Consider the following 17,306-nt stretch of genomic DNA (forward strand, 5'->3'; position numbering starts at 1 on the left):
CTGATTTTTCCTAATTATTTAGTTGGTGCCTTTAAGAAAATACCTGAAAAAGTAAGTGGTGACTTGGCTCTATCTAGCACTGTCTTGCTAGAATAGTATCTTCATTAGTATCTTAAAATATCTGGTTGGAAAAAAAAAAATATCTGGTTGGTCCTAGTTCTTTAACTATAAAATAAGTATGTTATAGAAGATAATCGTTGAAGAGGCCATTGATTCCAAATTCCACGATTCTAGGATGATGGTTTCTCCTTCCATATTTTCATCTCAGGCTGAATTCTAGCACCATTTTGAGGCTCCTTGTTCACAACATCAAGGATAGGATGATGACAGGCACAGAGCTTAAGGTCCTTGGGGATTACTATAGGAGCCAACATACAGGGTTGTTGCTTCGGGGGAAGCTGATGAGCAAAACCTGTCCTCTCTCTGCTTAAGGATTTTGACTCTAGATATTGATTATGGAACTTCAGTTTTGAAACCAAAAGCTTCTTTGTTTATTTATTTCTTTTTTTAAAAGAGTTATTTATTTATTAGAGAGAGAGAGAGCAGAAAGAGAGGGAGAGAGAATTCCAAGCAGACTCTGCTGTAGGTGTGCAGCCAGATGCAGGGCTCACTCAATCTTTTGACACTGAGATCACAATCTGAGCCGAAACCAAGAGTTGGTTGGTTAACCAACTGAGCCACTCAGGCACCCTGAAAGCAAAAGTTCCTTAATAATCACTTTTGCATCATTTCCCCTCAAGGATATTTAAGGATGAAGAGCAAAAGATAGCTTCCAGTATGCTTTCAAGAAAAAGTTCCTATTTTGTTCTATATTGCATTTCAAAACACAAAAAATTTAAAAGGCAAGTGAGGGTGGGCATATGTGACTTCTTGTTATTGGCGCAAGTAGGGAATTGGCAACAGATTACATGTTAGACCCAGATGATCTCTGGGGCTCAGAGCTGTCAGGAAGGAGGTATCTGTTTCTCAAGAAATTTATAGGTTGAGATTTTTATCTCCTGGGATATGTTAACATAGGGAATGACATCCATAAGCCTAGACCATAGATGCCAACTTTGGAAATCCCTGGTTAGGGGGTGTTGTGGGTGTTCCCACAGACAGATGGGGATTTATCCTTTATCATCTTTTCATAGGGCCTCCCCAACCATCTTCTTTGCACTTTGCTTTTCTCTCATGTTCTCTCTACTTTCCACCCTCTTTCACAAGTGCTTTATTTAGCATTACAAATAATAATTTTCTTGGATACTATATTAATCTTCTTTTTTATATTAATCTTCTTATATTAAACATTTTTAGTTAATAATTTTCTCTATCATTCTTCCTGATAGATAGTTGCAGAGGTAAACTCATGTAACACAGTTCTAGGTCAGTAGGGGAGGGAGGAACGAAGGGAAGAAATGGTTCTTCCTACCGCTACTAAAAATGCTTTGGGATGCTATGTATATAGTCAAGGGTGATAATTAAATATATAGGGCCCAACTGTCCATTCAGAATGGATGCAAATAGCAGGGCTGGATCAGGGTTCCAGATGCCTCCTGCTGTGCTAAGTTGACCTCTTTGGTTGCTAGACCAAGAGTAGAGAATGTGGGCCTCCAGGAGGCAACTACCATGGATATGGCTGTATCTATGCATATTGGCTGATCACCAGGTCTGCACTCAGTGGTACCATGATCTAACCCCTTCAAATCTTTCCTTCTCTCATGTCAACAATCACTTTGAAGTCAAAGGCAAATAACCTGTCTTTATCAGTGAGAAGAGAGTGATGGATTTTGTTAGGTTTTTCAAAATTTCATTAAGTTGGTTTTGGCACACAAATGTTTTATAGTTTTATGTAACCATTTAACCTTTATGCTTTTGTTGCATTGCCCTTATGCTTATAAGGACCTCCTTTATATAGATATTAGCTCAGTAGTCAGCTGACTTTTCTCTTAGTTATTAAGGATGATATATATATATATTTTTTAAGGATGATATATTTATTTTTATTATTATTATTTTTTTAAAGATTTTATTTATTTGTTTGAGAGAGTGAGCAAGAGAGAGTGAGCATGACTAGGAGAGGAGGCAGAAGGAGAAGCAGACTCCTTACTGAGCAGGGAGCCTGACGTGGGGTTTGATCCTAAGATCCCAGGGATCATGACCTGAGCCAAAGGCAGATGCTTAACCAGTTGAGGCACCCAGGGTCCCCAATGATATAATTTTTAAATTCAACTCTTATTTGCTATCTTTTAGGTATCTTTTAGTTTTTTTTTAATAATTTTTTTTTTTTTTTTTTTTAATCTATTTATGATAGTCACAGAGAGAGAGAGAGAGGCAGAGACACAGGCAGAGGGAGAAGCAGGCTCCATGCACCGGGAGCCCGATGTGGGACTCGATCCCGGGTCTCCAGGATCGCGCCCTGGGCCAAAGGCAGGCGCCAAACCGCTGCGCCACCCAGGGATCCCTCTTTTAGTTTTTGATGTCCTATGCAGCTTTTATCTGCTTTTCCAGTCTTTCTCAACATCACTATTTGAATAAGGTGATTTTCCTTTTGATTCCAGTTGTATTCTTTATCATGTTTTAGGTTCTTTTATATACTGTAAGAATTATAAGAGTTCAGGAATTATCCATTTTGTTCCATTAATTGGTCTCAATTATCATAGTTTCACATGGGTTACTATAAAAAAAATGCCCCCCCCCCCCCCCCGGGAATTGTACATGACAGTACAATTGAATTTTAGCTGAGCCTGGGCTCCTGGAAGAGAGCCAAGGTTAAGAAATTTCCCACCCTCTTGTGTTCCACAAGAGGCTTGCTTCCAAGAAGCACCTTTCCCAAATACCTTAGGTAAGACTACAGACGCCTCCTTTCTTTACTTATGACAAGGCCACATACAGTCCTCCAAATTCCCATTCATAAATGATTAACTGAACTGTTTTGTCCTATTGATCAATGGGAACAAAATGCTTGCTCTTCAAACTTTGGTTAAGATGCTTTCCTGCCTCCAGGCTTCTAAACTTTGATTTATCCTCAGTCCAAAGCCAGTATACAACCCCTCCCTAACTGCCTCTTCCAAGACTAGGCTGGCCTCAGAGTAAAAATAATTTTCCAATCCCACTCTTACTATACTACCTCACACTGCCCCATTCTAACCTTGTTTATTCCTTGTATAAAAAAACCAAATTCTTTTTACTCTTGAGACTCTTGCAGAGCTGATGGTAATAGAGTTCTTGTATTGCAGTCATTTCTTTCCCTCCGTGAGAAACAATCCTTTCAGTAACATCTCTCCTTACTAAATCTCCATTTGCTTTTTATTTGAAAGGACTTGCTCATGACCTTTTAGTACCAAATTTTTCTTCCCTATTCTTACATACTTCTAAGGAAAAAATTATTTTGTTAAATCTGTTCCCCTTCGATTTAAGCTTTTAAAAAAATTTATTTAAATTCAATTAATTAGGAGCACCTGGGTGGCTCAGTGGTTGAGCGTTTGCCTTTCGCTCAGGTCATTATTCTGGTGTCCTGGGGTGGAGTCCCACATTGGGCTCCCTGCAGGGAGCCTACTTCTATCTCTGCCTATGTCTCTGCCTCTCTCTCTCTGTCTCTGATGAATAAATAAAATCTTTAAAAATAATGATAAATTCAATTAATTAACATATAATGTAGTATTGGTTTCAGAGGTAGATGTCAGTGATTCATCAGTGTTATATAACACCCAGTGCTCATCACATCATGTGCCCTCCTTAATGCTCATCACTCAGTTGCTCCATTTCCCACCCCCTCCCCGCCAGCGACTCTCAGTTTGTTTCCTATTAATTAAGAATGTCTTATGGTTTGTTTCTCTCTCTGATTTCATCTTGTCTTTATTTTTCCTCTCTTCCCCTATTCTGTTTCTTAAATTCCACATATGAGTGAGATTCTATGAAATTGCATTTTTCTGATTGACTTATTTTGCTTAGCATAATATCCTCTAGTTCTATCCACGTCGTTGCAAATGGCAAGATTTCTTTTTCTTTTCTTTTCTTTTCTTTTCTTTTCTTTTCTTTTCTTTTCTTTTCTTTATTTTCTTTTCTTTTTTTTTTTTTTTTTTGATGGCTAAGTACTTAAAACCAACCAACCAACCAACCAACCAACCAACCAACCAAAAAAGCAGAAACAGATCCAAGAATACAGAGAACAAGCTGATGGTTGCCAGAAGGGAGGGAGGTGGGGGAATGGGCAAAATAGGGGAAGAGGAGTGGAAAGTACTTACAGGTTTCCGGTTACACAATGAATAAGTTATGGGACTGAAGTCAGCATAGGGAATATAGGCAATGGTATTGGAAGAGTGACATATAGTGATAGATGGGAGCTACGCTTGCAGTGAGCATAGTGTCATGGTATAGACTTATTAAATCACAATGTTTGACACCTGAAGTTAATGTAATATTGTGTGTCAACTACATTTCAAAAAATTATTGAGGCATAATTGATATACAACTATTACATCCATTTAAAGAAAACAGTTTGGTGAGGAATGCCTGGGTGGCTCAGTGGTTTAGCACCTGCCTTCAGCCCAGGGCATGATCCTGGAGTCTCAGGATGGAGTCCCACATCAGGCTCCCCACATGGAGCCTGCTTTCCCTCTGCCTGTGTCTCTGCCTCTCTCTCTCTCTCTCTCTCTGTGTGTCTCTCATGAATCTTTAAAAAATAATAAGTTTGATGAGAATTGACTTGTGTACAACCTCTATTTAACTTCCACTCCAATCTATACATAGAACATTCCTATCATCCCTAAAAGTTTCCTTGAGCCAGTTTGTATACAACCCTTCTTCTGCCCTTGGCTTCATGCAAGCACTGGTGAGGATTTTTTGTCATTATAGATTCATTTGAATTTTCTATAAATAGAATCATACTAAGCATCATGATTTTTAGATTCAAACATGTTACACGTGTTCGTAGTTCATTCTTGTTTTTCTCCATTGTTGTTTTCTATTCTTCCATTAGTATGGGTATACCATGTTTTGTTTCTCTGTTGGTTTATTGATAGATATTCATGTTTTCCCTCCAGTTTTTGGATATTGTGAATAAAGCTACTGTGAACATTTAAATAAACATTTTTGTGTGGACATACATATTCATTTCTTTTGGGGAGGAGTAAAAACGTTAGCTCCGAAGGCAAGTATATATTTTAGTTTTGAGAGAGGGAGAATGTGTGTGCACGTTTGTGAGTGGGAGGGGGGCGGACAGGGAGAGAGGGACAGAAGCAGACTCTCTGGTGGCAACTGTGTAGTGAGTCTAATGCAAGACTCAGTCCCCAGAGCCTGTGATCATGACCCCAGCTGAAACCAAGAGCCAAGAGCCAACACTCAACTCACTGAGTCAACCAGGTGCTCCTATCATTTTATATTTTTACCAAGTCATGATCCCAGAGTCCTGGGATCTAGTCCTGCATTGGGTTCCCTGCAGGGAGCCAGCCTACTTCTCCCTCTGTCTATGTCTCTGCCTCTCTCTCATGAATAAATAAATAATATCTTTTAAAAAAATTGTAAAGCTGGTACAGGAAGTTCCTTTATGTCTAGCACTCACTTCCTCTATTGTTAACACCTTACATTATTATGGTATATTTGTCACAATTCATAAGCCTGTATTAATACATTTTTGATGTATTAAGTTTTATTTAGATTTCTTTTGTTTTTACCTGATGTCCTTCTTCTGTTCCAGGATCCCATCCAGGACCTTATACGTTTGTAACCATGTGTCTTTTGGCTCCTCTTAGCTGTGAGAGTTTCTCAGACCTTTTTTCGGTTTTGGTTTTTTTTTTTTTTTTTTATCACCTTGATAGTTTTAAGAAATATTGGTCAGGTATTTTGTAGTAAGTGCCTTGACTTGGAATTTGTTTGATTTTTTTTCAAATTAGATTGGAGTTATGGTTTTGGGAAAGGAAGAACTCAGAGAACAATTGCCATTTTCTCTATAGCGTCTCTCATCATGACTTATCACTGTTTCATGTTGACCTTGATCATCTCACTGAGGGAACATTTGTTAAATTTCACCACTGCAAAGTTACTCTCCCCTCAGTCCCTTTCCAAACTATTCTTTTTTTTTTTTTTCAAAACTATTCTTTTTCAGGAAGTTACTATGCACAGATTATACTTAAGGAGTGGGGAGTTATGTCGACATAAATTATTACATATCTACGTAAATTATTTGGGGTTCTTCTGCATGGGAGACTTGTCTCCTCTTCCCCATTTTATTTATTTACTGGCTATTTATTTATATCTACATGAACTCATAGATTTTTATTTATATGTTGGGTTATTTATTTTGTGGCTCACATTGTTCTAGTTTTGGCCACTTGGTACTCTTTCAGTTGGCTCCTGTGTCCCCTTTTTTATATATTCATTGTGTATATTTAAAAATTATTTTTATCACTTCCTTATTTTCCGGCACTCTAAAACGCTGTGTAGGTTCATTTTGTATATTTTCAGTCACAGTCCTAGAATTTTCCATTTCTCCAGGGATCCCTGGTTCCTTTTATTACCGAATAGCATTAGAAAGCAAGAGGTGGGTGTAGGTGTCCTTAGTGCTATGGGGATATGTTGCTCCTGAGTCCTGTCAGCTGACAGAACAAGGAAGATTTTATTTATTTATTTATGAGAGACGCAGAGAGAGAGGCAGAGACATAGGTAGAGGGAGAAGCTGACTCCCTGCGGGAACCTGATGCAGGACCCATTCTGTGACCCCAGGATCACAACCTGAGCCAAAGGCAGATGCTCAACCACTGAGTCACCCAAGCGTCTTCTTTTTCAATTTTCTAACGTAGCAGTAACACAACCAAATATATTTTAGTTTCTCTAATAAGAAGCTAAATGTAGATAAACCTATGCTTGGTATTTAATATTTCAGTATTTTATCTTATTTGGAAATGATCTAGAAATTTAATTGTAAGCAAAAAGCATTAGAGGTCTCTGGAAAAAGATAAGACATAGCTTTCTTGACATAAGAAGAGTCATTTTAGGTTCCCTGCCATCTTGTGATCTGAGCCTGATCGACACTACTGGCCCAAAGCACCTTTCTTGCAGAACTTCCTGGAATAGGTAGAAATTGCATAAGAATGGACTTCAGCAGTCTGAAGTAATTTTAAGGGAACAAAAGAATGCAAGAAGAAACAGCCAGTATTAGGCCAGGAGATAGCCTAATCATATCAGGGACAATAAATCAGTGGTAAAACTTCCAGAGCTGGTTCAGAGGTAGAGATCTCCCTGAAGCACATTCCTGAGCTATCTTTGCAGGATTTAAACTCCTTTGAGCACCCAGATCCTGGACCAACTCAAGGCAGAGAATTGATGGTGTTGAGCTTTGTGGGCCCTCGTGACTTCAATCCAACTCCAGTTTTATGCTGAATTCCCCCCATTGCTCAAGCCCCTTCACGAATATGTATGCAACCTTACCTTAAAATTTTCCCAGTTGTGCTATTCTGGGAGACACTGCTACCTTGGAAAATAACCCTAATGTCCTCCTTCACTTATAAGATCGTTCCTTTCCCTATTCTTTGGTTTGGTTGTATGTTTTGGCTCAGAAAGGGGAACCCAGTTCTGTGTAACATAATGACTCTCCAGAGTTTAATTTAACTTAGCCAAACTCTAAGTTTTTAAGTTACCAAAAAGATTTGGGGGAAACTATTTAAGAACAAACAAGAAGACAACAAATATTACTGAAAACTTCATTTATAAGCTTTGATCTTGCTTTCATCTATTTAATTCACTTGTTCTTAACAATCATTTTTAGATTACCTATAAAAATTTTATTAAACATTAGACAAAATCAGCCATTATCCCAAGTTATTATTTTTTTGGTTGACAGATCTTTTAGGACTTTAAAGGAGCTTATTTTGCTAGTAAACTGAGGTGGAATAAAAGCTTTATATTTAATGCTGATAACTTTAAAGATACATCTCTTTTAATTAAACCATCAACCTTAAACTAGCTTTCATAGTGAATATTTTCCTGCATCACTTGAACGTGAACTGTATTTGAATTAGTTTCTATTATATTTCTGATAATTTTTATGAATACTAATTTATATAATCTCTTGTTTAAACCAATCAACCAATTAAACAGAATTCTTTCACAATGAATTTTGACAGTACCATCCAGTGGTAAAAAAATTTCACACATCTGCTGTCACCAACTAGATGCCAACACCTGACCTTTAACTGCCCACCTGCTTGCACTCAATAACCTTTGTCCCACAATATTCCTTAAATTCTTCTTTCTGGCTCATCTCCCCCCCCCCCCCCCCCCCATTCATCCCTTAACTCAGGGCAAATGGAAAGCAAAATTGTCCCTCCAGCAATAGCGACTGTCCTGACAAGACCTCCAGCCAGATCAGGCCACCCAGACCAGTTTGAACTAAACCCCTGACCTTGCCTACAAAGGTAGACTTTGAAGTGACCTCTAGATTGACTTATGATTGCCTTTCGCTAATTATAATGAGATAAAGGAGGAGCACACCCACCCAAGGAGGAGCACAAGCCTCATTTACATAATACACAGTATGTCCCACAGTACATTTCCTTAAGGTGCATGTGTGACTTAATGCTTGCCTCTGCATAGGATGACAAAGCTTCCCCATCTAAATATGCATCCTAACCCCAAATAAAAAGAACCCATCCACCTTTACTCCGAGAGGCTTTGGAAGTTATTTTCCGTGCTGCCTAAAGTTTTATTTGTGTGACAACTCAACCTGCGGTGCGGTTTCTGACTCACCAAGGAGCAAACTCATGGTGGTTTAGTTACACTACCATGCATATATAGACACATATGAACGTACAGATGCAAAGAGACCTTACAGCTTTTGTTTGACATTTAAAGCCAGGAAATAAAATAGATACAAAATTCACTAGTTGTAAAAGAAGTTGGCCCCAAATTACTTTCTCTTGTAGACAGAATAAGTTAACTTTACTTGTCTGGATATATAAAACTTTTTAAATTTAATATGTGTGGAGAAGATTTTTAAGATTAATATTTGTCTCTGGAATTAATCTTGAGGAGGCTGTGCTAGAGTTTGGGCACAAGAGCCCTTTTAGTAGTTTTTATTTTAAAAAGGCCTTTTTTTTCCTTTTGCCCCTTACTGTTTCAGACGGTTGTGGGCTATGTTTATATTTCAAAGATATGACAAGATTTATAACTTAAAGAGACAGGGAAAGAAGGGTGAGTTCCTCCAAGAAGGACTTTGCTTTCCTAAGGCAAATAATTTAACAGTCTTTGAGATAACAGTTGTTTTGCAATTGGAAAAAGGAATGGGTTAATTGTGAATTGCTTTTAGAACTGACTTTTGCTTTGCAAAAGATTTGTAAGATAAGGATAGTTACTCTCAATTCCTCAAAAAATTAGATTGTAATTTAAATAACATAAGTTGATCTACCTATCCAAGTACATTATCTTCAATTTGCTTCCTTTCCTCTGGATATAAAGTTGTAATTTTAAGTATTTCTGGCAGTACTGAGTAACTCTCCTTCGGTGCAAGAGGGGTCTCCAAAGAGGGTGCAAAGGATCCTAACTTCCCAAGATTCAGGGTCACTTGCAAAGACAGCCAGAAGGAACTGATAACCTGTATGTCCTAAACAGACAAAAAGCCAAGCCCTTTTATGTAAAATAAGACAATTACTATCCCTGGAAAGAAAAAGATCAATCAATAACCAATTGGTCTGGATTTGGATGGGAAGAGACAACTTGAAATTTTATATTCCTCTTTAGATTGGACACTCTAGACAGAAATTCAGAGGAACAGATTCCGGTAAGAATTTTCACCTTTCACTGCCTTCTGCCAGTTTTTCCAGGATCCTCTCTTTAGGCTCTGGTATCTACCAGGGTTTCCCATTAGGTGTTTAAGGGAATAATGTAGCAGTTTACCAGAATGTCCCTCAGTTTTGTAAACTCTGGCAGGGGCCCATGTGAGTGCCCTCCTTTGAAGGTAGCTTTGTGGGTATTTGCGAGGCCATTTATTTGGTAGACTTTTGATTATGGTTGTGTGGTCCTTTCAGAGTGGAAAAATAATTCAGACAGAGGATTAGTAGGATGAGTACTTGAAGGAGCAAAGAGGGGGGCAGTAGGAGTTAGCCAGACTTACAGCCTTGTTTTAGGTATCTCTTAGGCTCAATTTTTCATGAGCCTTTTGCAATGAATCTTTCAATGAAACTTTCAAAGTTCTTTTTGGAACTTCAAAACCTTTTGGAGGCTTCTGCTTGGCAATTAAAAAAGGAATCCCATTCTGTGTAATTTGCCTTGCTTTCAGGTGTACTTCTCAAATGAAGATACCTAATTGGAACATTCCCCCAGTAGACTATTGTATTTCTAGGCTGTAATTCCCCTGAAGGCTGATAGCAGTTTGGTAGGACCCTGGGTGCAAATGGAGGTAACCCCCATTTCTTTCCCATCATATCTAGCTACAGATAGGGTGCAACTCACATTTCTGCCCAGCCTTTTTGCCCTACCCCAACCAGCTCAAACTGGTCTGGGTGGCCTAGTCTAGCTGGAGATCTTGGGGGTGGTTTTGCTTCCCATTTGCTGGAGTTAAGAGGTAAGCCGGAAAGAAGAACTTAATGAAGAATATGGGGCAGAGGTCGGTGAGTACAAGCAGGTGGGCAGTAAAAGTCAGGTGTTGGGGTCTAGCTGGTGACATAACTAAAGAACTAGGGACTAGGGGAAGGATGAACCAGCAGACCTCAAAGAATGGAAACTACAGGGTAGCCTGGGTGGCTCAGCGGTTTAGCACCACCTTCAGCCCAGGGCGTGGTCCTGGAGACCTGGGATTGAGTCCTGCATTGGGCTCCCTGCATGGAGCCTGCTTCTCCCTCTGCCTGTGTCTCTGCCTCTCGTTCTCTCTGTGTCTCTCACGCATAAATAAATAAAATCTTTAAAAAAAAAAAAAAAAGAGTGGAAGCTGCAGGCTGATTTTCAAACCAGGGGAGGACTATAGCTGCCCATCAGCAGTTCCCAATATGGAAACTGAGGACAGAATTGAAGGCTGGGGTTTTGATTACCTGGACTGTGCAATGGAAGCCCCTGAGCACAACATGAGCAATTCCCAGCATGGCCAACACCAGCAGACTCCCCTGGTGGAGGCAGATTAGAAATCGGGAAGCCATTCTGATATGGAACTGTGGACCGAACCAGGGGGTAGGGACTGGTGTTCTGTTGGAGCCTCCTGTTGGTCTAGAAAGATCCATTAACTGACCCTTGACTGGAAAGCCCATTAGGAGCTCAAATGCAGAGTGAAAACTCAAACCAAGAGGGACTTACCAAGGTCCTTGGAAATGGTGAGAAAGACCGTGAACTCAGAAAGGCTCACAGGCCCCATCTGTGCCTGTTTCTCATTTTCCCAAAAGCTGTTAGAAGTTTGCTTTAGGGGGATGCCTAGGTGGCTCAGTGGTTGAGTGTCTGCCTTTGGCGCAGGTTGTGGTCATGGCATTCTGGGACCAAGTCCCATATTGGGCTCCCTGCAGGGAGCCTGCTTCTTCCTCTGCTTTTGTCTCTTTCTCTCTGTGTGTCTCTCATGAGTAAATAAATTAAATCTTAAAAAAAAAGTTCACTTCAGACCCCAATGCTGCCCCCAAATTTGTTCAATAACAAGTAAATTCAAACATATAATTGTCTTTATTAATTAATTCATGAATCATGCAGCACCTTTCCTGCAGGTAGAAGGGAACTCCAAAGGGCTGCAAAGAAGGAAAGTTTCTTAAAGGCAGGACAAAGAAATCATAAACATAAAAAAAGGATTATTTCAGGGGAAGTCATCTTCATTTGGGAAACTTTTATGTGGATTGGGGGATAGAGAAGGTCCATGTGACAGATTACTTACTTCGTTGGTTCTGATCAGAAAATTCCTGACTGGCCAGGGAAGACTACATTTCTGGGGAAGGCTATAACAGTCCCCTAATACTGTTAGGCATTAAGTAAGCCCCATTTTGGTGACTTGCCCTAAGTGACACCATTTTGGGCCTGTGGTTTTCTTTTTAACACTATGGAAGATGGGGCTGGGGAGATTCAAATCGTATCAGAAACTCAACTTGCCATTACTGGGTCAGAAGTTCAGAACATGGCACTTGGGCATATGGACTGTGTTGAGTGAAAGGCACTTGAAAGACAGCAAATACAAGAAAAACACTCATCTTCCTTCTTTTTCTTAAAAGGAGATGAGATTCCTATATGAAAGATGTTCTCTTTATGCCAGAAGGTAAACACATTCTGATCTTCAAGGATAGGAAGTTTATTTTTTTTATTTTTTTATTTTTTAAAAATTTTTATTTATTTATGATAGTCACAGAGAGAGAGGCAGAGACACAGGCAGAGGGAGAAGCAGGCTCCATGCACCGGGAGCCAGACGTGGGATTCGATCCCTGGTCTCCAGGATCGCGCCCTGGGCCAAAGGCAGGCGCCAAACCGCTGCACCACCCAGGGATCCAAGGATAGGAAGTTTAGATCAAGAGAATTCTATACAAGTCATCCTTGTTAAAATAATTCTGATCTTGCTTCAGCCTGCCCACATAGTTGAGTCACTTTCCCACAATTGTCTCCCTTTGTTCAACCTAAAGTAAAAGCAAGTTGGTTTCAGCAACTTCTTTGAGTCTTGATCCCTTATGAAGGCTCCTAGGGCATGAAAATCTTCTTTTAAATAAATTTTTTTATGTGGGGCGCCTGAGTAGCCCAGATGGTTAAGTGTATGCCTTTGGCTCAGGTCATGATCCCAGAGTCCTGAGATTGAGCCTTTTGTAAGGTTCCCTGCTCAGTGGGGAGTCTACTTCTCCTTCTTCCTCTGCCCCTCCCTGTGCCCAGGCTCTCTGGGAGAATGGATTTATAGAGAAGCAAGGATAGAGCAAGAGACCACTATGTGTCTATGGCAATAATCTGTGCAAGAGATGATGGGGGCTTGAACCAGGGCAAAAGTAGAAGAGATAAATGGATTGGATTTTGGATGCTTTGAAGTGTACTACCAGTTATCTGATTAGGGGGGTTAAAGGGAAAGCCAAATATAAGTAGACTGTCAGGACTGATATGCCCTCACATACCTCACAATTGGGAGGAACTTTAAATGGCTTAAAAGAAAATTTCATGTCTTGAAACTAGAGAAAAGTGTCTAAAGGTTGCCACATGAGAATTTAGTTTTGGCAGTTAAAGAATTGGTTCTCTATCTTAAATCTGCAGCCAATATTTCTTTATTTTCCAATTCACCTGTCTTTCTACAGTCTCTGGGTTTTCATTATTTCCCAATTTCAGCTGGCCTATGTCTCAGTTCTTTCTCCCATTCTACATTCATCACCAGGTGGGATACTAAAAAAAAAAAAAAAAAAAAAAAAAAAAAAAGACAGTTACTGTTGTCAGGTTAAAGAATGAGGAATAAAAACAATAGCCCTGTATTCTATTCATCAGCTTGGTTTTAAGAAGACTGAAGACCTCTAAATACTGAAATAAGCACGTTATTTTAAGAAACAGAATACTGCTCTATTACTCTTAGTAGTGAAGATACTTTGTTTTATATTTAATCCTTCCTGGGTCTGGAATCAAATAATTATGATTGCAAGACTTAGATAAATGATGAAAGTCAAGTTACATTTTTTTAAAATGCTGAACACTGGTACAAATAACATACTATATTAATAAGTGAAAAGCATCAGCGCCCATTCTCAGCAAGTACTATCTCTTCTTTCATTCTAAGGTGGAGTTCATTTTGGCTCAAAACACTGCAGGTTAGATTGCTGTTATCCAGGAGCTGTAAATACTTGTGTAATGTAGTTTTCTTTCTTTCTTTCTTTTCTTTTCTTTTCTTTTCTTTCTTTCTTTCTTTCTTTCTTTTCTTCTTTTTTCTCTCTCTCGTTCTTTCTCTCTTTGGATGGCTTTTCCCCCCTTATCCACAAAAAAGCCCTCTGATTGCTTCCTGATCTTACAGGCTTCACATAACTTAAAAACCTCATTCAACAAACATTTGGTGTCCAGTGTAAGACAGCATGCTTGATGCCAGCCAAGGGAGGACTACCAAGATGTACAAGAGACAGGATGCAGCTCCCTCTCTTTCTACTTAAGAGTCTGTGTGAAATGCACCAGCGAGCATCCCCTTGGCAGTTGGTACTGCCTATCCTACGTTGGCCCTTAGACATCAAGTACCTCGCTGCTGCAACTGCGGCAGGCGCTCAACCAGTTTAATTCTCAAAGTCCTATCCTAAGGTGGAAAATGCAGAATTCCATTTAATTTTCACTTGTAAAGGGGAGACACTAAGGAAGGCACATTCGAGTTTGCTGCCTGAGGTGTCTGCTGAAGGGTTTCCTTCCTCCGGGGCCAGAAAGGCTTACCTACTCTAGCACCTGCTCCCCGGGACCACCACACTCTCCTCCCTGCTCCAGGTCTACCCGCCCGCGGAGCACTGACCAATAGGCGCGTCCCGATTCCGCGGCGGGGCGGGGCCTCGAGCCTGGGCTTCGGGGACCCGCCCCCCGTACGTGGCCTGCGTGCGTGACGCCGGGCGGCGCGAGGCGGTTTCTGCAGCGTGTGGCGCCCCCCGGCGGCGGCGAGGACTCCATGTGACAGCGGGACGGGCGCGCCCGCCATGGAGCCGCAGACACCGGCGGGAACACCCGGGGACCCCGTCGCTCGGCCGCCTGAGGACGAGGGGCGGCGGGAGGGCCGCACAGCGCCGGCGGAGGCTTCCCTGGGCGCCGCGGCGGACGGCGCCTGTGCCGACGCGCTGTGGGAGCTGCCGGTGGAGCCCGCCCAGCGGAGGCCCCAGTGCAGCCGCTGCAGGTGACCGCGGGGCGGAGCGGAGCCGGGTGGGGGCGGGGACCCGGCCCGGCGGCGGCCTCGGGAGGAGGCTGCAGCGCCCGCTTCCGGGGAGGGGGAGGCGGCGGCTCCGGCTCCGGCTCCGGCTCCGGCTCCGGCTCCGGCTCCGGCTCCGGCTCCGGCTCCGGCTCCGGCTCCGGCTCCGCCCCTTCCCCGCCCCTGCCCCGCCCCGCCCCAGCCCCGGGGAGCGCCGCCTCCTGGCCGCCGCCGGTGACCTTGGGATCGCTCCGGAAAATTGCAGGGACAGCCCTTGAGTAAGAAGCCGTTTATCCAGGTTCAGGAGTAGTTAGCCTTGCTTCCCGCAAGACACTGAGCCTGTCAGGGGGTGAGCCCACTCGAGTTCGCGGTCAAGAAAGTTTAGGAGTCAGAACAGTGAGGGGTAATGACATAGTCATCTCACAGTAAAGAAAGGTAAAAAATAACTAGAAATCAGGGGCGCCTGGGGGCTCAGCCCGGGAAGCGCCTGCCTTCAGCTCAGGTCACGATCCCAGGGTCCTGGGATCGAGTCCTGCATCCGGCTCCCCTCTGGGAGCCTGTTTCTCCCTCTACCTCTCCCCCTGCTCGTGCTCTCTCTCTCTCTCTCTGATTGATAGATAAATGAATAAATAAGTAGTCTTTAAAAAAAAAAATTAGGGACGCCTGGGTAGCTCAGTAGTTGAGCTTCTGCCTTCGTCTCAGGTATGGGGCCACCTGCTCAGCCAGGAACCAGCTTCTCCTTCTGCCACTCTCCCTGTTTGTGCTTTCTCTCTGTCACATGAATACATAAAATCTTTTTTTTTTTAAAGGATTTATTTATTTATTCATTCAGAGAGAGCGAAGAGAGAGGCAGAGACACAGGCAGAGGGAGAAGCAGGCTCCATGCCGGAAGCCCGATGTGGGACTCGATCCCGGGTCTCCAGGATCACACCCTGGGCTGCAGGCGGCGCTAAACCGCTGTGCTACCGGGGCTGCCCTGAATACATAAAATCTTAAAAAAAAAATTAGAGAACAGCGACAGTCAAAATGACTTTTGGATTCTGAGTTCATTTGGAAGTGTTTATTGAGCTTCTGTATCGTTCCAGGCGTCTGTATTGTGCTAGGTCGTGAGGATGCGGGCATCAATAAAACAACACGGACTCTGCCCTCGTTGGGACGCTTACAGCCCGGTGAAGACACAGTGTAGTAAGCAGGCAGCAGCAACTAACATTGAAGGCTCACAGTATGCCCACTTGTTACAGTACCTTTCAGGATTGCGTCACTGTGCTGCTGCTCTTCAGGGTGCTAGTGTATTTCAGGGTGGTGAGGATTGCTTCCCCTTGCCTGTTTACAGCTCATGCTGTTTAGATATACAGTTCTCTCTACCCTGTGGCTGCTCAGGATCATTTTGTTTGATTGCTGAAGGTCTTCATCTATCACCTATTTCTGTTCAGGCTGCAATTTTAACCCTTAGATGGTGTCTCTGCTTCCTCACCTGGAAATAGCTCTGCGGTGTGTCATCATGCCCTACACTGCCCTGACATGGCTCTTCTCAAAGTCAACCCCCTGAGATGAAATCCAGTGGATCCTTTTCTGTTCACTTAAAAAAAAGACAAGAGAAAGGCAGAGACATAGGCAGAGGGAGAAGCAGGCTCCCCTCAGGAAGCCTGATGTGGGACTTGGTCCCAGGACCCTGGGATCACGACCTGAGCCAAAGGCAGATGCTCAACCACTCAGCCACCCAGGTGCCCCTGTTTACTTTTTACTAGACCTGTTGGCAGCAGTCTGCAATTAGATACTGACTTCTTGAAACATCGTGTGTCTCTGGCTTCCCTGTGTTTTTATTTTATTTTATTTTTTAAGATTTATTTATATTCATGACAGACATAGAGAAAGAGAGAGAGGCAGAGACACAGGAGGAGGGAGAAGCAGGTTCCATGCCGGGAGCCTGAGGTGGGACTCGATCCCAGGACTCCAGAATCGCGCCCTGGGCCAAAGGCAGGCGCCAAACCGCTGAGCCACCCAGAGATTCCCCTTCCCTGTGGTTTATCTGACTTGTCTGTCCTAGTCTTCTTTGCTTTGTCACTCAAACTCTAAATGCTGGGCTTCCTCAGCTCCTGATGCTGGATTCTCTTCTCTTCTCACCCCCCTCATTTTTCACAGGTGATCTTCCCAGTTTTCATGGGTAAATTATCACCTCCACCCCAGTACTTCTAGCCCAGTCATTTGTCCTGAGCCCCAGACCTATGCATTCATTTAACCAGTGTTTATTGAAGGCTTTGGTGATTCTTGGTTATAGAGTGGAATTTGTGCCCTTATGGGATGTTCAGTCTGTTACTGGATACAGATATAAAGCAGCAACCAACTATGTAATTACAGAATGAAAAACAAAAACAACAAACTAGCAATGAAGCAAAGGAATGGGATTCTGTGACAGAAATAGGAAGCTGTCAGGAAATATTTCTGAGGAGATAATTGAAATATATATATACTGAGAGTTGAAAGATGAGAAGGATCCAGTCAGGAGAAAAGCATTCTGAGAAGGAGAGAAGGACAGACTGGT

General features: G+C 42.2%; 1 protein-coding gene across 1 annotated transcript in view; it reads left to right on the top strand.

The window, feature by feature from the left end:
- Positions 1-14,401: 14,401 nt before the first annotated feature.
- DTWD2 (DTW domain containing 2) overlaps positions 14,402-17,306 on the top strand; it is a 102,477-nt gene continuing 99,572 nt past the window's right edge. Inside the window, exon 1 of the mRNA XM_041764564.1 lies at positions 14,402-14,752. Within this exon, the coding sequence (XP_041620498.1) occupies positions 14,559-14,752 (194 nt within the window). The 5' untranslated portion in view covers positions 14,402-14,558. The remainder of the gene's footprint in view (positions 14,753-17,306) is intronic.

The sequence above is a fragment of the Vulpes lagopus genome, chromosome 7, assembly GCF_018345385.1.
Source record: "Vulpes lagopus strain Blue_001 chromosome 7, ASM1834538v1, whole genome shotgun sequence".
Taxonomy (NCBI): domain Eukaryota; kingdom Metazoa; phylum Chordata; class Mammalia; order Carnivora; family Canidae; genus Vulpes; species Vulpes lagopus.